This window comes from Cyprinodon tularosa, unplaced genomic scaffold (assembly GCF_016077235.1).
Source record: "Cyprinodon tularosa strain WSP-4 unplaced genomic scaffold, ASM1607723v1 ctg450, whole genome shotgun sequence".
Taxonomy (NCBI): Eukaryota; Metazoa; Chordata; class Actinopteri; order Cyprinodontiformes; family Cyprinodontidae; genus Cyprinodon; species Cyprinodon tularosa.
This window is the reverse complement of record NW_024039175.1, coordinates 1-25,874: the sequence shown is the minus strand read 5'-3', so window position 1 is coordinate 25,874 and position 25,874 is coordinate 1. Positions and strand designations below refer to the sequence as shown.

The 25,874-nt window shown below is 36.3% G+C and overlaps 1 protein-coding gene across 1 annotated transcript; it reads left to right on the top strand.

Moving 5' to 3' along the window:
* Positions 1-10,939: 10,939 nt before the first annotated feature.
* On the top strand, positions 10,940-22,606 carry LOC119793399 (28S ribosomal protein S5, mitochondrial-like). Its single transcript, XM_038300578.1, has 6 exons — positions 10,940-11,036; positions 12,819-12,971; positions 15,216-15,341; positions 15,741-15,854; positions 16,222-16,341; positions 22,479-22,606. Exons 1-6 carry the CDS (start codon positions 10,988-10,990, stop codon positions 22,598-22,600), a joined length of 684 nt encoding a protein of 227 aa, XP_038156506.1. The 5' UTR covers positions 10,940-10,987; the 3' UTR covers positions 22,601-22,606.
* Positions 22,607-25,874: the final 3,268 nt, after the last annotated feature.

Genomic DNA, 25,874 nt, shown 5'->3' with positions numbered 1-25,874 from the left:
GAAAAACCTGTCTGCACTGGTATGCAAAGATTAATGCAGTGAGACACAGTTCTATATGCCAAACGAAAAACACCATGACTGAACTTAAGGGAGCAGACACCAGCTAGGCAGATTAAGTTCTTTTAGGGTGCAGGGAGCACCCCTAAAGGCCCTCTCTGTCGTCAGTGGTATTAGCCATTTTCATGGCAAGGTATGCTGGAGCAGCATTGTATGTGCAGCTGGGAAAAGGCTGTTGCCCTTTTTTATTGTGTTTAATACTGTATGTAATTTTGTACATCAATGCTTTTTTTATTGTCAGTTTTTTCTATCTTTTTTACATATTCTGGGAACCTTTTTCTAGAATGTTGCTTACTCTATTTTATCTCTTGTTCAATTGCAGAAGAACTTTTGTCAAGCTAAAGGTAAATCTTTTGTTACATGCTAGTCAGGAGTTTAAGCAGCCGTGGAGGTGAGACGCAAAATGGCAGAAAGGCGCAGGCTCAGAGAGTTTCATATTCTCTTATTTATTTTTTTGTTTTGTTTTTTACACAGTGTTCTGTCTGGCAATGTGGCAAAAAGAATAATTGTCTCGATGCCAAAAAGAGCCCAACAGATTATACTATCACAAGTGTAGCAGTATGGCAATTGCCATATTGCTCCACTTGTTTCATGCATATAAATTGCTTTATTATAATTATGCAGGGAGTTTTACAGTTTAAATGGACACTGCAATGTAAATAGAACAGAAGAGGAAAAACAGAAGAAGAAAAAGAAAAAAAAGAGAAAAGATGGAAGAAAGAGGAGATAGAAAGGAGACAATGACAAAACATTTTCAGTCTGCTTCATCACCTGTAACGAGATGAAAAAAGAACAGTAGTAAGTAAACTTTATTTGTATAGCACTTTTCACAAAGTCACAAAGTGCTTCACATGATAACATATAAACAACACAAGTAAAAACAGATAAAATGCAGTAAAAGCTAAAATAAGTAAGTGAATAAAACAATAAGCTATGTGCTTTCAAGCACAACCGAAAGACATGGTACAAGAAACTATCGCTGAAGTAGTATTATTTAGTATTTAATCTGACATGTACTCTGTGTTACCTGAAGATATGAATCTGGGCTTTCTGTATGGAAGTGAATTTCTGAGTACCTGGAGCCAAGCACCTGTAATTGTTTGTGAGGGTGAACTTGTGCATGTAAAGTTTATCCATAGAGATAATGCTCAATAGTGGTTGTGGAGAGCCTAAGAGGTGCCCCCCCAGAGCACTGAGTCCAGCGCTGGCAAACCAAAAGCCCCAGACGCCCAAAGGGACCCCAAGAGTGAAGGCACCAAGGAGGGGCCAGTCCAGGAAATCAGACCCCCACCAAGGGAGGAGGACAGACAGCACCGAGGAAGTCCCCCAGCCACCGCAATGTCGGCGCCACGGGGACAAGTCCGGGGGCTCCGCCGGCAGCCAGCGCCCTTGAAGTGAATCCGGCCCTGGGCCGCAGGGATCCTAGGCCCCAGGGTCGCCCAACCCCCAGACAGGAGCCCCAGCAAGGCCCCGGCCGGCCGGGCCCCGCGGAGAGGCCGCCAGGAAATAGCCAGCAGCCGCCGGTAGCTCTCCAGGCTCGTCAAGGTTTCGTCTTCCAGTTTGTTCCCTCGGAAATACAGTACTGGTCAAAGTTTAAACCTGCTTTGTTTTATTTACATAAACATTTATTGGCTTACTTACCTGAGTGGAATTGTTTGTTTTTGAATTACCTGTATGTCGCCATTTTACTTACACACACAGCTCTCGCGAGATCTCAGCTGCACATCCTCTCAGCTCCTCTCCTGACAAAAATTCTTTCTAATTAATTTTAATACAGCATGCCAGCTAAAACACACCAATGAAACAATGGCAGACATGCTTCTTAAATAGAGGTGGAACTAAAGTGGAAGAAACCATTATAAAATAATGTGCAGCTGTAAAATAAGAAACAACATTTGATTTAAATGAACAGCTAGCTAATGAAGCAAAACATTTCCAAATCAAAGCAGAAATATTTTAATTCAATCCCAACTAATGCTCAAAACTTCATATAGAAAACACCATACATGCGATCCATGGTACATTTCATAGAGACTAAATTTTCATTTTAGTGTTCTAATGTAAAAATCTAAATTGAATTTGAGAAGCAATGCTTGACATTATGACAATACATTAATACATTTCCAAAAAAAAATCATCCAGCAAATTGTTTAAACTACAAACAAAAACGTTATGTATCACTTGTAAAAATCTGATAAAATAATCAAATTACCTTTGAATAAATGCCTTCATTTAAGCAAAATATATGCCAAACTATATATTTTCCCCCAATTTGTACAACTTTACTTCTAAAGTATATAGTCATCAGGCTTTAATAGCACAGCTGGATAATGTGGATTAGAATGAGAATTAGCTAAATGAAACTATAAGTTCTACTTTATACAGATTATTTACTTTTGCAAGTAAATTTAAGTTTACTTTTAAGTTTTTGCTTAAATGATAAAATTAAAAGCAGCTGGTGATTAAAGGTTTTGTTTACTTAGTAAATCTTTTCTAAAACCATCATATTAAACCAGCGGATTTAAACACAGTGGATAGGATTTGCAGACAGCTGGTTAATAGCTTATACTTTAGAGTCAAGGGACTTGCGATGACCCCTCTGTTTGTGCCCTTTTAGACAGAAGAAAGAGAAAAGAGGGAGGTGAAAAAGAGGTGTCAAAAGCAAAACAGCAAGGTGTGCAGTTTTGTTCAAGTTACATGAAGAATCTTTATCTTAGAAGAGCTTTCATCACACAAACTATCGCTGCCTTTTCATTCCCTCTTCTAGTTCTTGCCAATCAAATGGACATCAAATACCATTCATTTTAAGCATACTGTATTGCAGTGAAAATTTGTCATTTGTGAAATTGATTAAAAATATCTTTATTAACTAAATTAGCAGCTAGAAGGCCGATGAAAAATCTGAAGGAGCTCAGGTGGAAGATCCAGTCAACAGGACAGCTATTAATGGGAACTCCACAAATTTGGCATTTCTCGAAATCAATGGTTACATAAAAGGCATCTTTGAACGGGAGACATTTTAGAGACACGTTAAACCTAAGGAACAAGGTGCTGGTCAGACAATTGCTAAATAGAGCATCCTGATATATATTTGAATGGTTACTAGTTACCATTTCCAGTGGCGGCTGGTGGAGTTTTCTCCAGAGGGGGCTTTAAATAAAAAAATAGATAGATACTAGGGTTGTCACGATACTAAATGTTCAACTCGATACCGATACTAAGGAAAATATTCGATACTCGATACCATTTTCGATACCACAAGAATAAAATTTCAAAAGAAATATTTTGATTAATAGTTAAAATACAATAAAAAAATAAATACAATAAACAATAAGAACAACATTTTGAGGTTGTTTGCTGTGCACAGTATTTAGCAAGCTTGATAAAAAACTTACAAAATTAAAATTAAGTTTTCCTTATTTTGCTATGCTTTACACACATAGCAATGACACTAGCCAAACCGGTTAAGAAACAAAAATAATTCTCAGCAGCTGCACCTGTTACAGAAAAAAGTCTGAAACCGAAAAGTGCACAGAATTATTCAATCACACAGTGTTCAGAAAGTGCATTTTCCTCTATTCTGCACTTTAGATGAATGACTGTTTAGGTGCGACTGGTACTCGATACTTTTGAAAATGAGTATTGTATCCGGATACAACATTTCAGTATCGATACTTTTTTGAGTATCGATACTTTTGACAACCCTAACAGATACCAAAAACCAATCAAATGTATGTTTATCTCACCAGTATATTTATATGAATGCCATTAACAAAAAACATGATGAAAAAACAAAAGATAATTTCATGTACAGGTTTACTTTTTGTACATAAATCTTGCCCTTCTGAAGCATTATGAAGGTAAATCTATGTTTTGCATGGTCCAATATGGTGTCACAAAGCTAAAAAGAAATTTACCTGTTTAATAATGGAGAAACTATTTGTAAGGATTACATTTTTTAATATATAAAAACTATTTATTTTCTGAGAATGTGTTTATTTAAGAGCAACTATGCAAATTCACAAACATCTACAAAAAGTACACTATGTAATATTTTTTTCCATGTCAATCCCAGATTATTCATTCTGCTTTGTCTTTTCCAAAAAGTGCTTTAAATCAGTCCTAGCTGTCTTCATCCATGCTGGGTCAGATCTTGACATTTTGAAAAAGGAGGCAGGCAGTCAAGGCAGCAGAATAAAGCTTTAGCCTCGCTGCATGCAGTTAGCCAAGCCTTGTAGCTAAACATTTTAATTTAATTTCATTTAAATTTTTGGCTGATCAGGTCCAAACGGTTTCACCTCCAGCTTCCTTTTCTTCTTCTTTTGTTTAATGTGGTTGGCAAGCAATGCACCTTGCAGTGGGAAAAAAGTATTCAACTATTCACCCTTGTTAAATAAATGGAGATCAATGGATTTCACTCAGTCAGCACTTTATTTATCAAATCTTTGCAAAGAGAGAACTGTTCTTCACAAAGTCCTTATGGCTGTATGATGAACTGAGCAATGTTCGTTCCCCCTTTCTTACAACAATGGAAAAGTAGTCAGAGTCAAAGCAAATTACAGACACTTTGGTTAACAGTAACATGTTATGAATAAACCTTGAGAAAGAATCTGGATTGTTTTGGGAAGAAGCTATTTCTGGTCTACAAACACACAGGGGCATTGTGTGGCCTTGCAGGTGAAAGAGACAGAGTGAAAACTTTTATAGTGAGTAAATAGGATAGATTAATATATGAAATAAGAGAAATCTAAATTGTCCGACAACAATCTCCAGCTTCTCTTGGTAAGTTTGCTTTAAGGTATTTCACTCCTGTGTCTTAACCTGTCAATTACCTGCACTTCAACTATGATGACAGTTCCTGCTGCCTTGGGGCGCACCTCTCATGCCGTCCTATAGTTCTATATTGCAGAGGAGCTACTGCGTATGTACAACTTTTATTTTGCGAATTTTGGATTGTTTTGAGTATATGTAAACCACCTATCCTTAGAGTGGCTACATAGAAATGAACAAAGGGCTTCAGATATTTTGGCTTTTTTTTAAAACTGGAAACCTTAAAAGTAATCTGCTGAACTATCACATATAATGCCAAGAAATAGGTGATGGTTTTGGTTTAACTGTGGCAGAATGTGAAAGGTCTAAGGGCTATGCATACTTTTTCAATGCACTCTGTAAAATAAAGCAATACAGTATGTTAACCTGCCCTGCATTACCAGCAGAGGGGTGATACACAATTTATTTTAAAAGCTCCACGAGGGAATGAAATGTATAAATGTTTAATATAGGAGCATACAGATGGCAGGTTAAAGATATAATCAACTCCCTCTCTCCTATAAATACCATCTCCATATTCTTTAAATGGCCTCTGTATTATTCCGATCCTTTAACTCCATAAATTAGGTCAGCATTTGCATCTGTGTGTCAGCAGCTGTTTAATGTTCTCCAGCCTATAGGCTAAAACCGATGGTGTGCATTTACTGATTATTCAGAGCATTAGAACTCTTCCACCTCCTCATGTGACTTCTCTGCATCCCTTTAAAGAGCTTTTAAAATACTTTTTCAGCTTATGCGTTTTGCTTTGAATTTGCAATGTCCTCACTGAGCGTTATTCAGGATTCATGGTTTTAGGTGTTTATTCCTACCTCTACTGATTTAAAGTGGATAAAACTTAAGTTGATGGTGACATCAACTGTCTCTCTCTGACGCATAGAAGGAAACGATCCAAAATCGCCATTCAGACAAATAATGTTCATCTCCTAACCCGCTGCTCACAGAGAGATGGAAGCCTGATAGATAGTGGGATTGTTGTCTAATCTCTAAAGCCACCTTGAGAAGATGGATGGCTGAAATTTATTTTTCAGTCTTTTTCCTATATTGCTGTCCAATTGTCTGTCTATCTTGATCCTTCTCAATCAGGCTGTTTATAGTGGAACAATGTGAAATCAAAGGAGTTCTTGTTAAAGTTTTGTGTACAAAAGTTGACTGGAGCAACATTCAGGACATTGGGTTACACATTTTTAGTTGTATTCATTAAAAATTCATCAAAATATGTTTTAATGTTTCTTTATATTGTGTTTTAGAGTCTTAATATAGTTCTGCATATATTTTTTTCTTTTTAAATTGAGCAATTCTCATTTTCATGCTAACATAGGGTGCTTTTTTATTACAAATTGAACATTATTTTTACCATTCAGGGAAAAAAAGTTTATTTGTTTTAGCTTTCTAAAATTTTGTTCTTTTCATTTTATTAATTGATTTATTTACTTTATTGGTCTCACAGTGAAGAAATTAACTTGTTACACTGGCTCAATACTCAAAGAGAAGAAGGTGCCAAAAGGAGGAAGAGGAGGATTTATTTATTTATCTATTTAGCCTAGTGTCCATGTTATCCTTAATTTTACCACTGTCACACGTACATTTTGCGACAGTGGTACAATAAAGTCACTATTATTGAAATTTATTGATCTCACATTGGAGAAATTTACCTCTGCATTTAACCCATCCCCTTGGAAAGCATAGGGCTGCCATTTTGTGGTGCCCGGGGAGCGGTGTGGGGTTAAGGGTCTTGCTCAGGAACCCAGAGTGCAGGCTGTGGGGATTGAACTAGATACTTGCTTCTCAGAGCACAAGCGCAGTTCTCTAACCACTAGGCCAACACTCCCCCAATTTTTGCTGTATTCTATTCAATTCTATCATGTTCCTTTTCTCTTAGCCAAAAGATTTGCTAAAAATGATTAAGCTAATAATACAAACAAAACAAGTATTGGTTCATTCAAGTCTGAAATAATCATTTCAGATGAAGCAGTAGGCAAATTTAACTACAGACACAGAGCAGTACTTCAAACTGCTAATATCCAGGAGCTGCGGCAGTGTGATAGAAAAAAAAAAAAGTTCACTCTAACATCTGCACAGCCAAGAAAAGTGACTCATTCTTTTACATAAAGCCTGGATGACTCTGTCATTATGGGGCAATTATTTTAGTGAAAAGTTCCAGCAAGTCCCCAGTTCCTTCAGTAGCAGCTTCAGCCTCCTGCTGCCACACAGCTGGGGGGACTGTTCGTACTTCAGTGGCTCTTTGATTGCAGAGCTAAATGGTAGATGAAAATAGGATTGTTATATTGTAGAAACTGTCCTTAATAAGGTCAAACTGAGGCACAGTGCATAACAGTCACTCTGTTGCATGGCAATCACCGAAGGTAAGAAGTGCTGATTGGTGGTCCGCTGTGTGCTTTCAATGTGAATATGAAAACAGCTGGAACTCCCAGCGGACATGTGTGAATGATCCATCAAATTGGCACTCACTGTTTCCCCTTGTTAGATACGCTTATTTCATTATTTACACAGATATATTCAACACTAGAAGAGAAGGAGCAATCATTTGATACAGTTATTTTGTCTAAACTATTTCAATGCCAAGCCCTGAATCAGGCTTAGTTGGCTGTGTGCAATCAACTTGTCTTTGATTTCTTACTGCTTTTGTAATGGTAATGGAACTTTGAACTCCTCTAACTTACAGTATAATATTTACGATAATTATATGTAATGCTTTTCGCAGTAAAAGTATTCAGAACAATTCTCAACAAGTCAGCATTATTAGTGCATCTAAATAGTGACCAAAACATGGTTCAGCCAGGCCATTCTTACCCATAGGGTTGATCTGTCAATCACCACTAAACAGTGAGAAACACGAGATAGTATGTTTATCACTATCCAGTGTCACTTTTCTACTGAATGTAGCATTATGCACTTTTGCTAAAATAATCTATGTTCATTATTACCATATTTGTTTTTTGGTTTTTTTTTACAAACACAGTTGTTTTTTTGTTTTTGTTTTTCACTCTTCCTTAAGGTGCAGACTAATAATTGTCATGTTTACAGATTATCTAACCTGGGAATTGCTGTAACTTATTGCCTTGCCTGATCAGTCAGTCTATGAATAGCTTGGTAGGTTAGCAATCGTGTAATCTTTTTTTCATTTTCAGGTGTTGAATGAATAGTTTTACATAGATGTTCAAAGCTTGGGATATTGTTTTTACATTTTACTCTGGTAAAAGTTAAAAACACTGGACTTTTTTTCAACAGCTTTATCATAGAGCTGCTTCCAGTGTTTCTTGGTTTTTATGATGCTGTTTATTCACTGATATTCTCTAAAAAACTCAGATATATTGATATAACTGTTGTATTTATACAAAGATTTAATTCTATTCAGTTATACGGTGTTTCCTAAAAAGGTTTTCTATATAAGGAAGTATTTTGCTGTGAATTTTTGCATATATGAAGGGGTGAGAAATATGCACTTTATGCTTCAAGTTTCTTCCACTCTAGCTGTGTATTCCTTTCTGTCGTCGATCACATTTCTGGTTGTGACAGGCCAAAATATAAAAAAAAAATTCAATGGGCTATAAACATTTGCGTGTTGTGCATACTAGTCTGGTCAGTCAATGACTTTTGCTAACTTTCCTTTTCTTTCTAGATATATACAGAGTAAATACGTAAAAAATTTGAGACAAGGGTATACAAATTTTTAGCAAACAAATAAAATTTTTATTTTAGATTCTTTAAAATGGCACCTTTTTGATAGTTTCTTTGGACATGATAGGCATTCACTCAATAGCTATGTTGATATTAACAACTTCAGATTTGTTTGGATTAAAAAATAACATATATAATGTTATTTCATGGACACATGAACATACGTAATCAGATTAAAATGACTGACTGAATTAAAAATGTGTCACGTAAACATGACAATTGGAATATTCAGATGCCCTCCTTCTATTACAATTTAATTCCAATCCTAGTGAATCCCATCAGAATATTCCAACTGGCATGTTTACATAACACATTTTAAGTTCGATTAGGCATTTATTCCAATTATGTCGATTTAAATAGAGCTAATGAGTCAACCGAAACTGTTTTCCACAGTTTGAAGCAGTTTCCTTTGGTAGTAATGAAAATAAAGACAAACTACTAAACCAGATGGTATGTGCACTTTTGACTGGTAGTGTATATATGAGGCAATTTTCCTTAGACATTAGTCCTTAGTTTTTCCTATCCTAGAAATAAAAAAAACATACTCATCACTGTGAATTCCATTCATTAACCTTTGGTCTGAGCTAAATTAAACATTTAAAACAATGCTTACTGTTCAAGTTAATCCTCATCATACAGCTATTATTCTAGCAGATAAGGCTACATCATCAGCATCTCCATTTATTTTTATTCTGCTCCCATAATTTCACTATCCTGCCTTTTAACAGTCAGCACTCTTGCTCTTCTTTTTTCTGTTTGTCTTTAAAGGTAGGCTCTGTGGATGCACCTTGATGCTCTATCTCTCTGGTTCTTTTCCCTGAAAAGAGATCACTCAGGACAAACTCTTTAAATAACACTTCATAACTTATATGTATTAAATAACCAGGAGACATGACAACAGATTCTGATAGAAATACTAATCTTACACAGATCAGAGAAATTGCTTTAATGGCCTATTTCACCTTTCTACTGCTTTTTGTCTTCAGTTTCTAATTGTTTTGCTTTCTGTCTTCTCAGTGTTATAATTATTAAAGTGAAAAATAAGAAAAATAGGCAGAGTTGAATGATTTATTCAGCCAATCAAAAGACCCCAGGAGAGCTCTTGGCAGTTGTTTACCTCTTTTTCCTTCTGATTATTTCCTTCTCAGAACCCACAGCTTCTCAGTGAATCAGAAAATTATTCATGGTAACAGTTTTTCAAGGAGCCACTTTTACCCTGCGATGCTGTTCTCTGGAATTACAAACAAAGCTAAAAGTAAGTATTGACAGGTCATTAACAGAAAATTACTGTAAGCAATAAAATGACAAAATAAGGATTAAAAGAACACTGTTAAAGGCCAGATAAATGAATATTTAAATACATTGCTCTTACCTTTGTAATTTGGCCCTAGAAGGTTAATCTATATTTCAGACATGTAATCTACTCAGGAGGGTGCACTCCTACACAACAATTGTGGTCTTTATAAAACAAATCTACATAAAAAAAATACCTTTTTAGGGGTCATTTTATACTTTTACTCAAATAATGTTATTTTTTAAATAGTGAAATAAATCCCATCCCTATCAACAATATCCACACATAGTTTACAAAATGAGTGGAACAAAAGTTATTGATTGTGACTTTCGCTACCTACTGGAATAAGAGCAAAAGTCTTAGTTTTGTTCTACGTTTTATTTCAAAAGCATGTGTTGTGAATTAAAAAATCCAACTAATACAGACAGGTCTTATTTTTAAACTCATCTCAGTATTGTGCTGGAACTTCATACTTTAACACATAAAGACATATTTTAAATATCAATTGATTACTGTATTTTTTAAAGAAGTGCACAGTTGGTTTAAACTTCAAAGATTCTATATTCTAGGTTTCTTTTTTTTTGCCTTATCAAAAAAATAAAAAATGATATTACATGACTCTATTTGTATTGTTGCTATTGTATACATTTTATCACATGACTCAGTTTGATTAGCAATATTTTATTTCTTCCATTTTAGAAACGTATTATAGGTAAACTTGCATTACTGAACACTTGTACGAAGTTTCATTTGTTCAGTGTCATAAAACTGGCAAAGAGGAGGTCAATTAAAGTTAGAGATAATTACTTACTACTTATATAACATTAATAATAATAATGATAATAATAATAATCATTATTATTATTAGTAGTAGTGTTATTATTATTATTCTAATTATTATTATTATTATTATGTTGTTGTTGTTGTTAATAAAAATTATTATTTTAATTATAATAATAAATATGTGCAGTAGTAATAGGTGGGCCATGCCTTCGGCAGTGGCCCCCCTTATTATAATCATAATAATACATGATTTTATTTATTTTTTTATTTGAACAGGCAGCTACACAGTCAGCTTATTGACTTCTGAAGGACCCATTGTCCAACATGGCGGCGTCCGTATGGGTGTGCAGTGCCCTCCGCATCACACTCGGAGGTGAGTTATTTCACTACTTTATGTTCTCTAGATTTGATGTTTCAGTAAAGTTTGTGTCTGGGTTTGTAGTGAATGTTCTTTGAGAGGCGTATTTGTGTTATTCCTGTCTCTTGTTTGTACTGACCCTTAAAAAGCCTATCCTGGTTATTTGCAGTGCAGTAAACAGGCAACACTTAGAGATGTCGCAAATATGCATTGCTCTTATAATGACGTTAATGCGTTTTACTTTCATCTGTAGTTGGTGTTAAATATTGTCAGCGCGTTTTTGTTAAAAGTAATATGCGCCAGAACTGCTAATTGGTGATATAGGTGTCCCGTGAACGCAAACCTTGTGTGACACTAGTGTTTCTCTTCCGTGTTTCTTGTTAAAGATCTTACTAAACATTAATAGGGAATCATTGCCATATTTCTAAAGCAAAACTGTAAAAAATGGGTCAATAATAGTCTTTCATTGTACATTTTTGTTATTTATACGAAAAAAGGGACAGTAGAAATAAAAGGCTGTCTTAGGTTATTTAGAGGAGACAGCACATTTTCACTGTTTTACAAGCTTTAGACTAGCCATTTAAAACATTATCAGTCTGTCAAATTAGTATTGTTAGATGAAAAAAACATGCAATGTAATATTAAAAAAGTCTAAAGACTTAAACACAAAGTTTTCATGAATTGTAAGCACCTTGCGCTTATTCGTTGCTCTTTCAGATCATCAAACGTTTATGTGAGGTGGACCAGTGTTAATAAAAAAAAAAAAGACTTGAATTATGCCGTTGTATTTGTGGTGAGATATTCTTGTTTGGGATCTGTAGTTTGAGAGCAGAATTCATACATTTATACAATTACATATTCAAGTACATAAGCTTAAACTAGCTACATGGTTTCAGACCATCACACTATATGTCCTGTTTTTCTAATGCTTTCAGTTTTACAGTATATGTAATGTGATAGATAACTACACAAAAACTCAACTTTATTCACACTAGCCCACAGAATATTTTCCCCAAAATATCCATGTATGTGTATATATATATATATATACATATATATAATTTAACTAAAGTATTTGACCTCGAAATTCTCCTTAAAACATGTTTGTCTTCAGTTTTTCTTATTGCTGAGTTGTAAACACCAACCTTAACTGATGCCTTCAGTGCCTCACATGCAGTAATGGGTTCTTTAGGACTTCCTGGATAAACTTTTCACGGGCTCTTGGAGTAATTCTGGTTGGCCTTCAGTCCTTTTGATGGATTACTTCTTTTTACTCCATTTTTGCATTATGTCTCTGATGGTTCTTTACTAGAGTCACAAAGCCTAAAGCCTTAGGAATGACTGCATTCTTCTTCAGTATAAATCTTGGTTCTCATGCATTCCCATTCGTGATTTGATCAGTGATTCGTGATTTGATTTTTTTTGCCTACTTGGTGTTGCTGGACACACTTTTGACAATATTTTCTAGGTCATAACTCAACGAACAAGCTACAATCACTAGTGGACACACACGGCCGGGTGGCTGGTTTTTCTTAATTGTGAAGTTCCTTACTTGCACATAAACAGATTTTTTTGCATCGCTAAACTTCACATTTTACTTTTTAGTTGATTTTTTAAAATATCTATATCTACATTGAAGTCAGAGAAGTTTTAGTGTAAACTGTTGGATTTTTTTAAGGTCCCAGAAACCCATTACTTCAGCTATGGTTTTGTTCGCTTTTCAGATCCACTGCTTCAAAGTTAAAAAGGACAGTTTACAGGTGGTATGTGTGTGTATGTTCTATTTTTGTCTGTCAGGCGCAGCATCTCTCCGTGCTTCAGTGGGAGCTGTTCAGATCTCTCACTTGGCCTGTCGAGCCTCAGCAGCCTCACTACAGAGGCGCCCAGAGTTTCTGTCCAACCCTTCAACAACCTGGCAGCAGAGCAGACATGGCAGTTTCTTCAACAAATGTAAGTAAAAGCCATTTTTGTCTTTAAAACTCTTTTCCTTTTAAGGACAAATAGCTGAAGTTTCATTTTGATTTATAAAATATACATGCCTTTAAAAAAGAATGATTCTCATTAAATCAGTACTTCTGTCCTGCTGCTGTACCGTTGTTACCTACATCTCTTGTATGTGAATCTAACAAAAAATGTCATTATTATATCATAAATGAAAATTCAATGCAACACAAAAGAAGAAAAACACAATTCTATAAGCAAATTAAAAGTGTAAACTAACTGATGTCGTGCAAAATATTGACTCGACAATGAAATAATAAAACAATGAAGCAGGAAGAGGTCACAGTGAATTTTTTTAAATTTCACATTGAAAATGTGGAATGCAAGACTGAGTATTTTTGTTTATTTTTTCCCATTCATCTGTTTGTTTTTGGTATAGGGCTATACCTATTTAATAGGGCTTGGCCGATATGGATTTGAATGGCAGATATCATTATTGGGGCTTTAAAAGGCCGATATCCTATATATTGGCCTATATAATGATATATATAAAAAAACAATATAAAAAAGAAAAAAAAAATTAGTGTGAGGGCCAAAGGTTCCTTAAGGAAGACTTTTCACGAAATTAAACCAGGTGAAACTCTTACTTTTCATCTTGAGGAGATCTGGATAGAGCATATTGACAGACTTAAATGCAAAATGTTGTCAGCTAAAGACATGTTTTAGAGTCTCTATACTCCAGTTAACTATTAATTGATTACTGAATTAGTTGATGATTATTTCAATCATCGATTAATCCCATTATTTGTGTCAGCCCTAAATTAAACTACTGAATTTAAGGCTCCAGAGAGAGAATCTATTTTTTTTTTTTTTTATTTAAACTGAAATTAATTTTAACATTTGAATAAAAAGTTGTACAAGCATTCAGTAAAACATTAAGACATTTACAGAAGCATAGTTTAACACTATTTTGTCCATCTGCAGCAGGTAAGGCATAAAGACACTTTCCTCATGAATGACAGCAGGTCCTTGTTGGGAAATAGATTTTAATTGATAAAATTATTCATATTGATAATATATTGAGCAGTCAGAGCATTATATTCTATTTTGGTATTTCTTATCCTTTTATCCTGGCTGCCTTTATAACAGATCCCCCATTTTTCTAGTCTTGTCTGGGTTTGGAAAAGTTAAAAGCCTTCTGACTGTCATCATGTCTCATCTTTTGCTTTCTGATCACAGGCCGATGCAAACTTCAAAATCTGTCACCATACATCAACCGGTCTCTCAGATCAGAAAATGTATTCCTTCGTAGGATTATGAAGCTTCTTCTGAGTTTTTTTTTATCTAGAATTTTCTCTTTTTTTTAATAAGGTTTCATTGTTCATTCACATAAAGTTCTGAACCAGATCTGCTTTGATATCCACCTAGAAAAAAAGAAAAGAGTATATATTTCAATGCCTGAAATATATATATTTTTTCTTTCCAAGGTTGCTTTTAGAAAATTCCCCAAATACTGCCTAGAGGTGCTAATTAAACTATCATTGTCAGAGCTTAAATAGTTCTGCTTTTTTGTTGAACTCAATGCAGTCAGTCCTTAATGTTAATAAATGCACTCAAATCTGTAGATCCACATGGTATAAATACAAATACTCTGGTAATATAGCGATTGTAAAATTATAAACATAAAAAACTGTCAAACTTAGTCAGTTTTTTTTATCTGAAACAAAAAGTATTCATAATAAACAGTATAACATACTAGAGTACTGAACGTAATATGTACTGAAGTTATACTCAAGTTATTTTAACATCATAGTTTTAATTATTATTTAAATACTTTATACATAATCAAATATTGTTTAGTCTTTTGCTCTAAATAGTTTTTTGCAATTTTATGATACAACCTAGAGTCTTTTATTATTCCCTGAAATCACTATATAATATATAATCCTTTAATAATTTTTTCATTATATAAACACTTGAAGTAGTTGTATAGTTTTTACGTTTTGAATCACAAATTTATTTCAAATTAAACCTGGCTTTAAGAAAAATCTGCTTTCTATCATCATTCTGATTTATTTTGATTTAAAATCTTCTTTTTTAGCATCTTAACATTTATTAAATTTCTAAGCTAAATATTAACACCTCCATGCTGTGTTTGATATCATTATATATCCTGCAATATTCACTTATTTAATTCTTTAATGACAAGAAGAAAAGATAAACATTTTTAACATCTGTTTGTTGTGTTTTAAGTGACGGCTGAGGAACTGTGGCGAGGCGTGCTGGCAGAATCCGGCGCTGGAGCCAGAAAGGGCAGAGGGAAGCGAACCAAACGCAAACTGAGGAGAGACCTCAATCGAGGACAGATCATTGGAGAAGGTGAACATGCATCTGTTTCTGTTTGTGTGGGTTTTTGTATAGCGGTGGTTGGCTGCGTGGGTGTTAGGGAAATCCCATCCTTGACCCATGGGTGTGAGTTTGTTCTTTCAGATGCTAAAATGAAGCTAGCTTCATCTTTTCGTAACTTTTTAAAAGGTTCTATACTTTGAGCTGCTTCTAACCAATGCTGTCAAGCAGCTGATGGACACCACACTGGAATATTTACCGTGAGCCAGTCTTGGTGGATGTATTGCACTTCCTGGCTACTTTTTTCACAAATGAGTTGAGGGGTTTTGCTCTCATTCTTTTCACTGCGTCTCACAGGAGTTCTGCTTTCTTTGCCCTCAGGTTTTGTCTTGATTATTTAATATGCCTACTTACTCTGCTCTGTGTTTTTAGGTCGAGGTGGTTTCTTGTGGCCTGGTCTGAATGCTCCGGTTCTAAAAGATGGCGCCGTGCAGAGCTTCAGCCGAAGGAATGATGCTGAGCAACAGGAAGTTCAGGCGGAACTAAGTAAAAACAAACACACATTGAGAAATTTGACTTTTTACCTCATTTGACTGCATTGAGAATGGGCTGAGATTTTAAATGTTGTTCTTTTGTTTTTTTAACCTAGCCAGTTTAGAACAGGAAGAATGGTGTAAAGCACTAGAAACTGTCTTTATAACCCACTAGCATAAAAAACAGCAGGGGGATATGAAGTCTTAATTTTAAGAAATTGATGCACCAGCAGCATGAGAAGTTGCCAATTTGTTTCCACTGTGATCTCATTTGTTAACAGTAATTACACGCCTAATGTGAGAGTATCTAAAAGTATCTTTAATGTTTACTGCTTCAAGCAACTGGAAGTGAGTCATTTCTCTGCCTTCTGTTCCTGCAGCGCGACAGAGGGATGAGTGGGAGAAGAGGAGGAGGATGAGGGTGAAGAGGGAGAGAGGCTGGACAGGGAACTCCTGGGGGGGCATCAGCCTGGGACACCCTGACCCTGGACCCAATGGAGGTAAACAGCACCTAAACACAAAGAGTGTTTGACAAGAAGTTTTCCTTTCCTATTACTTTCAACTAGAAATAACCAGAAAGCTTATTGGCCGGAATTGGGACTTTGATTCATCATACTCATCCTATCAACATTAGTTAAGCCTATTTCCCACTGAAAATACCAGGTTTGTTATTGTTAACAGTCGACCCATGTTTTTCAAACATGGGTCGACTGTTAACAATAGGCATTTGGCCCCCCTCCCAGTGGCAAAAAAAGCTGGGTCTAACCCCTAACTGTCAGCTGCATGGCCTCCGTCCCCCGCTGCTTCGTGTCTGGTGACACCATCACGCTGTATTAGCATTGATGATTTCACCAGTGCGACAGAAATCAGAAAAGTCAATAGTGGAGAGCAACATATAAGGAAGCCAGGGCATAGTCGGTGTGCTTTATTGTTTCACTCTATTATCTTTCCAGCGCTGCGCCTTGTTTAACGAAAGTAAACAGAGTTTTAGGTAATTTATCGGGTCAGCCTGGGTCTGGTCTTCCTACAGCATGCTGATCAGAGCCGAGGCGACTTTAACGCGGGCTGCTTGCCGATTCTGTGACCCGGGTCGGTGCGCATCAGTGAGCTGTTCCCACTGCCACTAAAAGCTGTTTGTTTCCGGGTTGAAACAGGTTTTTCGGCCAGTGGGAAAGGGGTATTAGAGATTTTAAAAAAGTTAAGAGAACTGGCATACAGTCTTGAAATTTTCAGTTTTTTCTCACTTGCTGAAGTTAGTTTGCTTGTATAATTCCTGAGCTGAGGTAAGGTCAACACCAATTATTCTCTCTAGAGATGCAATTGACCTCAGGACAGACTAAATCATAAGATGTGTCTTTATGCCTTACCAACTCAAAAAGTGTACTTTTTGAGTTGCTGTAGGAAGTACTGTCTCTGCTTGGCTTCGTTTGGCACCTTCTCTATGTTCGCCTGTGTTCTCAAGAAAAGGTTGTTCCTTGGAACCAAAGGGTTATCACAGTCCAAACTGATGTGTAAGATGTGAGGGGAGACTCTAAGGCTACCTTCACACTGCTGCCTGAATTGTCCCAAATCAGATTTTTTTTGCCCATATGTGACCTTATCTGATCTTTTCATGGCTGTCTGAACAACGCACATCCGATTTTTTTCCAATATGACCCAGGCCACAGGGCGATGTGGTCCTGAATCCAATGCAAATCTGGTCTTTTCAAATGCGACCTGTCTGAATGGCCAGGATGCAATCATCTGACCTGAACGTCATTAATACCCAACAAAGGTCACTATTCTGCATCTTGCTACACAAAGGCGGGAAGAAAAACAACAACCATGGAGGACTATAATTCAGAGAGCAGTCTTGGAAAAAATGTCATTACTAAGGACTGGCTGAGTTTGAGAAATATATTAAGCATCGCTAGATGCGCTTCAGCACTACTATATGGAAACTGGAAACATTGGCAATTCTGATAATTACCGTCCGATAGCGCTGGCCAGCATAGTTTCAAAAATTATTGAATCAATCCTGCTGGACAGGATTTTAGAGGTTATCAAGTCTACAGATAACCAGTTTGGTTTTAAGGCTAGGCTGGGCGCAGATATGTGTATATATGCTCTAAAAGAGATTACTTATAAATATAATAAGCAGAACTCTTCAGTGTTTATGTGTTTCCTGGATGCATCAAAAGCATTTGATAGGGTAAACCACAGAAAACTATTCACAAAACTGACACAAAAAGGAGTACCAGAGTATATTGTTCTTATTTTGAAGTACTGGTATACTCATCAAACACTGCAGATTAAATGGGGGGAATGTGTCTCGGCTCCATTCAAAGTTAGTAATGGGGTGAGGCAGGGCGGGATTTTGTCCCCAGTTCTCTTTAACTTGTATCTGGATGAACTGTCACACAAGTTGAGAGCTTGTCACACTGGTTGTGTGGCTGGTGACTCGGTACTTAATCACCTGATGTATGCAGATGATTTAGTAATATTTAGCCCTAGTACTGCTGGGTTACAGCAACTACTTAACATCTGCTCTGAGTATGGTCTGGAACACGACATAAGGTACAATCCATCTAAAAGTGTGATCATGATCTGTAGGAGTAAGGAAGATAAATCTACTGAGTTTCCAGATTTTTTGCTGTCAAATACTGTGCTGGGCGTAACAAATAAAACCAAGTATCTTGGGCACATCATCACAGAAAATCTGTCAGACGATGATGATATTTGCAGACAATGTAGATTGTTGTATGCTCAAGCTAATACCCTTGCACGTAAATTCGGTTCATGTACTGATAAAGTCAAAGTGGAACTGTTTAATGCATATTGTACCTCTCTGTACACTGCTCACCTGTGGACTACCTATAGAAAAGTCAACCTGCAAAGGCTGCAGGTGGCCTATAATGATGCTATGCGGGTACTTTTGAAACGTCCAAGATGGTCCAGTGCAAGTGAGATGTTTGTCACAGCAAGAGTTAATACCCTACAAGCTGTTCTACGAAAGTTAATGTATAAGTTTATTTGTAGGTTAAATGCATCTGAAAACGATATTATTTTGTCACTCACTGATACCACACGTAGTGCAATCCGATATCAGTCTAAGCTGTGGAGACATTGGTATTCCTGTCTTCTTAAAGATCCTATTTAATCGATAATGGTACTTGTATTGTGTTTTTATCATTAACTATTTTTATTTTATTTTTATGTATGTATTTATTGGACCATGAGTCCGGAATAAAGTTTATCTATCTATCTATCTATCTATCTATCTGTCTGTCTGTCTGTCTGTCTGTCTGTCTGTCTGTCTGTCTGTCTGTCTGTCTGTCTGTCTGTCTGTCTGTCTGTCTGTCTACTTTCGTAACTTTCGTAACCACGAAGCACGCCTGCTTGTGACGTCATTGTGTCTTCTACTGCTCATGCGGGGCACTTAAGTTGTGTGAATGCGGTTCACACAGGATATCATATACAGGTTGCATTTACTTTGAAATGTGAACAACCATGTAAAAGAATTGGATTTCACAAAAACATCGGAATTGAGCATTAAGGCCTGCAGTGTGAATGTAGCCTAATGGTTCACCATGATCTCCCCACTCTCCAGCGGGTCTAGTTCCAAGTGGTTTTGAGTTCAGCTGAGGACCTGCTTGTCCATCTCCTGCCTGCATGCAGACTCGTGACAATGGAAAATTTAGAAAAATCTAAATAAGTCATTTTTTTTCTTAAAATAAGTCATTTTTATTTTTTAAATAAGAGCATTTGTTCTTGAATTAAGGAGGTAAGTAAGACACTTTGCCAATGGAGCAAAACTATTTACATTTCAAATAAGAACAAAAACAATTGCATTGTCTTATTTCAAGTGCATATTATGTAATAATCTAATGTTTAAAGTAAATATACTCATTCCATTGACAAATCATTTTATTAACTTGCTCAAATTAAGGGTAAATACATTTAATTTAAGAAACGTTGACTTATTTCTGTTCTGACCAATGACAATGTAGTGAGCAAGCTTGAAAAGTTTAACAGACGGGTCCATTGAGAAGCCCTTGTTTTTTTTCCATGAAAAGAGGAATGAAGGGAGAAAATTTTGTAGATCAGCATTGTAAGCTCTTGTTGGGGTTTTATTTCTACTAACAGGCCATTGCAAAATTGTTTACGCCCCTTAAACTTTAATACACCATCATACTCCAACTACAGACTTCGCATTTTATTAGAATTTTACAAAATACATCCTATCTTTCTTTTATTCGTTAGTCACAAGAACCTAAACTGGTGTCTAGAACTGAAATCTCCATGAGTGCAGACTGGATGATCAGCAGGGAGTCCACCTCATGACACAACAAGCCTCAAAGGCACAGCTTATTCTTGGACAGACACACCAAGTGGCACAGGAGGGTGTGAAAATAACTGTAGCTGTGGGAAAAGAGGGGAGATGGATGGATCAGTAGAGGAGTAATAAGGGCTGTGCAGCTGTGTGGGAGAATAAGAGTGACGGGTCAGTATGGGAGCCCATTATCAGCGATGAAGATGAGGCTTCGACTCAAGTGTCAAGTGGGACAATTTCCTAATTTAGAAAGACATTTCTGTCTGTCCGCTTTGATATAGATTGGTTTTCACCTCCCATGTTGAATTTCTCTCTGGGTTTTCCCATTTTTATTCTTCTCAATGAATATATATTAATGTTCTCATCTCAAAACATTGCCACCTTCTTTCGAACGTGCTTCACTTTATGAGGTGTGATTATTCCAGATGTAATTTAAAGCTTTTAATGTGGGCAGTGAGGAGGTCAGATTAGAGTGTTATGAAGAACATTTTTCTTTTCCATGTTGTCAGCCTGACCTTAGAGCAAGAGGTTTATATCAGAGCTTTGGGTTGAAAGTTGAAGGAAATCCAATATAAACCCACAGTGATGCGACTTCTGCTATACCAGCTCTATTTGACTGTCACAGAGGACCACTGCAAGCTAATTTAGACTGGCGAAGGCTTCCTGTTCCCCTCCTCATTACATGCTATCTAGTTCAGCTTGTTTACCTCAGACAGCCATCAGAGGAGAGACGATGCTTTGATTTACTCGTTGCTCTCTCTTTGTGTCACTTTTCCCATTCCTCCTTTCATTTATGTGTTCTTACAGGCGTAATCATTTGGGTTGTATTCATTACTCAGTATTAAGCAATTCAAATCAGCACAAAGAAATAAATAATCAGGGTTTCTGCGGGTCATTAAAAATCATTAAGTCATTTTATTATTATTTTTTTAAATTAATGCCTTAATTGGCATCAAATTTTATTAAATGTGATTATCATGGCATTTAAAATGCTTATATATATATATAAAAAAGTCAGATATATCAGATTTAACTGGTTCCGCGTGGAACTACTCCTGGTTGATCCTAAAGACATATGTTCGGAACAGAAGCTCGCGGCACAGAAAAAGCAAGAGAATGGGAAAATGCAAATTTTAACATAGATGGCTGGAAAACGAGAAATTCGGGACATGGCTGCAGCCTGTCGATGGTAAATATTATGAAGGATTTGGCCGTGTATATCATTAAAAAGCATTAAATTAGAGTTCCTCCTGTATAAACCCTGATGAATTGTGTGGTCCGAAAGAACAATATAGGGTGGTTCATAATTCTCAACATTTTTGCATTACATATTATAGTGATTCCTAAACTATTGCTTCTGGGTTCCCCTTTGGTTTACAAAAAGTTTTCATGCCCCCAAATTATCTCGCCCCTACCTTTTCAACAGATCAACATAAAAAAGTCAACCACAGTAGATTACATATTGCAATGAAATAAATCAATAAACCTCTTTTTAAATTACAAAACTGCCACATTAAAAGTATAACAGTTTGTAGAAATCCAATAATTACTTTAAAATTCTATCATTTTTAATTTTATATGCTGATTTATCATGAGATTATATGTGGTTTGTATAATACAGTACTTAGTCCAAACCACACCAACGTTTCTAGCATGATCTCTAGTCTTTAACCCCATGTTTTGTTGAATGCTGATTTAATTCCTTACATTTTTGGGGTCAAAATGAACTGTATTTTGCATTACATAAAAATATAATATATTGTTAAACACATATCCTACTGTAACATGAAGATATGATGTTATGTATCAACAGGCTAGACATGGTTATAAAGCTTTTGATACCCTTCAATTTAAACTAAGGGAATTTGTGTTACTTAAAAGTAGCCAAAGAATAGTCCTTTTAGAAAAGCCACAACTGATTATTTTATTTACCCCAAATTATCATCACAAATCGGTCCCAAGTAGTGCTGAATAAGATCTAAAGTAGTTTGGCATAGCTCCAGACAACCCTACCAATTTTAAAGTTCTTTAAATCAGTTATGAAGAACTAAATTACAGCATGCAGACTCTTACAATTTCAGAGACGTTGATTCACTGCATATTTAGGGGGCTTTAAGTAAAAAGCATTACTTTTTATCAGCTTCTGTTTGTTGTTAATTGCTTAGAAGTGAACAGGGTGCTGTGGGGAGACTCTGTCCTTCACAGGTTACTGACAATGAGAAGTGTAAACTTGCTATGCTACTGCAGATGCTTCTGCTGGTAGTAGTCTATGTAGTGCTGTATTCATTTGAGTTTTAAATAGTTCTTTTTTCCCTTTGTTGACAGAAACCTATGAAGACTTTGATTCTCGAGTTATTGAGGTGAGTCTTTTTCATTGTACTGAAAAGATTACAAACTTAAACAGTTCTTGTTTATGCAGAAAAAGTCTACATACTTTCTCATTTTAACTGTCACAAACTTGGTGAAGTGGTTTAAGTTTTAAACTGTGATGCTGGTTTGGAATCCAGGTTTTGTCAGGAACGGCATAAAGCATGAGACTTTGACAAGTCTTTAAGCAATCTGTAATGCCTGGATATGGTGAACCCTGATTATTAGAGTAAGGAAAATAAGTTGTGTTGGATTGTTTTGGTGTAGTAGCCAACGGTGGCCCTGAAGGGTCAAACCTAATACAAAAGCCGCAACACAAAACAACAGCCATTACACAAAAAACAACAGCCACAGCACAAAACACCACCCACAACACAACAACAGCTGCAACACAACCAACGCCACAAAAAAAAAAAAACAGCCACAAAACGGCAGCCACAACACAAAAAGCAACATCCAATATCAGCAGCTGCAACACAAAAGAACAACACCCACAACACGCAGTTGCGCATGTGCAAATGAGCTGATGGTACAGATTGTGCTACTGGTATGGATCGGGTAGTGACAGTACTGCTGCAAACAGATTTTAATATCACTTTTGGCGCTTGTTGTGTTGTGGTGTTTGGTGTGTTATGTTGTGGTTGTTTTGTTATGTGATGGATGACCTTCAGGGCCACCATTAATGACTGGGATAAACGTCACTCCTTGCACTGGAGCACACATTTTCTTCAGGGCCAAGGTAGGAAGATTCACTTTATCAGAAAAAAAATCAGTTGATTTCCTCATATCTCTTTCTCTGGAAGCAAAGAAAGTCAGATTCAATTTTTCAGGTCCTCTTTTTTTTTCAAGCTGTCATTTAAATGGGATATGTGTTTAGGGATTTAGAGTTTTTTCCAGTGTATTCTTCTTAATGTTTCAGTCATTGATGTTGAATGTAACATGCTTTTTTGTTTACCAATTATAAGGTAAATCATATTGAATTAAAAATATTTCAGATAAAGCTTTTACATTTGAAGGCTTTAACTGCAGTGTCTTATGATGTAAAAAGAGAAAATCTTAGCTTTATGGACATAGTTGGACGAGCTTTTGTGTGGGTCTCTAAAAGTAGAAAAATTGGTAAAGAGGTCACAGCTCCGTTCAGGTTCACAGTGTAAAGAAAACAGCACATCTCACAACAAAGACTCTCTTATCTGTTTTCTCTTCTTCTATAAAGGACATCAATACTTTTAAGAAAGGCATTTTCAGTAGGTAACTTTTTAAGAGTAAAAGTTTGTATTGAAAAAGAGAATTTGATGCTTTAGAAAACGTTGGCTCAGTTCTTTCTATCATAAAACTTTTATATTGTACCTCTAAGGTATTACTACAGTCATGGCCAAAAGTTTTGAGAATGATTCAAATGTTAAGATTTACAAAGTCTACTGCTTGAGTTTTTATAGCGGTAATTTACATATACTCCAGAATGTTAAAAAGAGTGATCAGCGTAACAGCAATTAATTGCAAAGTCAATATTTGCCTAGTCAATGAACTTTATCCCCCAAAACACATTTCAACGTCATTGCAGTCCTGCCTTAAAGGGACCAGCTAACATAGTTTCAGTGATTGGTCCATTAACACAGGTGTGGGTGGTGATTAGGACAGGGTTGGAGATCAATCTGTCATGATTCAGTAAAAATTACACCACTGGACACTTAATAAAGAGGCTGGTGCTTGGCATCATTGTTTCTCTTCTGTGAACCATAGTTATCTCTAAAGAAACATGTGCAGTCATCAGTGCACTGCAAAAAAATTGCCTAACAGGAAAGAGAATCGCAGCTAGAGAGATGGCACCTTGGTCAACAATCTATCGCATCATCAACAACTTCAAGGAGAGAGGTTCCATTGTTGCCAAAAAGGATCCAGGGCGGCCAAGAAAGACCAGCAAGCACCAGGACCGTCTCTTAAGTGTTTCAGCTGCAAGATCGGGCTACCAGCAGTGCAGAGCTTGCTCAAGAACGGTAGCAGGCAGGTGTGAGTGCATCTGCACGCACTGTGAGGCGTAGACTCTTTGAGCAAGGCCTGGTCTCAAGCAGGGCAGCACTTCTCTCCAGGTAAAACATCAGGGACAGACTGATATTCTGCAAAAGGTACAGGGAGTGGACTGCTGAGGACTGGGGTAAAGTCATTTTCTCTGATGAATCCCCTTTCCGATTGTTTGGGACATCCGGAAAACAGCTTGTTAGGAGAAGACGAAGTGAGCGCTACCACCAGCCTTGTCTCATGCCAACTGTAAAGCATCTTGAAACCATTCATGTGTGGGGTTGCTTCTCAGCCAAAGGAGTCGGCTCTCTCACAGTCTTACCTAAAAACACAGCCATGAACAAAGAATGGTACCAGAATGTCCTCCGAAAGCAACTTCTCCCAACTGTCCAAGAGCAGTTTGGTGATGAACAATGCCTGATGGAGCACCTTGTCATAAAACCTAGGAATTCTGACAAAATGCAAGCATTGATTGTGCAAGAATGGACTGCTATCAGTCAGGATTTGGTCCAGAAGTTGATTGAGAGCATGCCAGGGAGAATTGCAGAGGCCCTGAAGAAGAGGGGTCAACACTGCAAATATTGACTTGCTGCATTAACTCATTCTGTCATTAAAAGCTTTTGTTACTCATAATATGATTGCAATTGTATTTCTGTATGTGATGACAACATCTGACATACACACATGAAAACCAGAGGGCAGCAGATCATGTGAAAATATAATATTTGTGTCATTCTAAATACTTTTGGCCATGACTGTAGTAGAGGTAACGGTAGCTCACATTTTAGCCTTTTTTTTTTATTTACTCTGTTTGAATTCTTCACTTCTGAGATAGGGTAAATAAATTATATGAACAAGTATGATGAATTAATATATTTCTCTCATCTTGCTCTATCACCTAGGGTGTTATTAAAATGAACCATTTTGACCAACAAACGATACATTTCATTGTTCTTGGAGATGTTTTAATTGGTATGATTTAGAATATTTTTTTAATAACAATGTACCTTTTAGTATTGGAGACAATTTTAAAGAAAAATGTACTTTAAAATAAAAATAAAATTATTATTTTCTTTGATAATTAAGAGGTTTTTTTAGCATCTCTCAGACAGGCCATCTTAGGCATAACATTCCTGTCCAGGATGTTTATGTTATTTATGTTAAATGTGTAAACAAACAAACAAAAATGGCAGCTGGTTAGTAAGCCCAAGGGAAACTAGAAAAAGTTGCATTTCCTGCGAAAATGCAGTGTGAATGCTGTACGCTAAACTGTAAGCTGTAAGGTTAAAATGGCAGAAACAAGCTGAAAAAAATTAAAGTCAAAGCTGCTGAAATGGT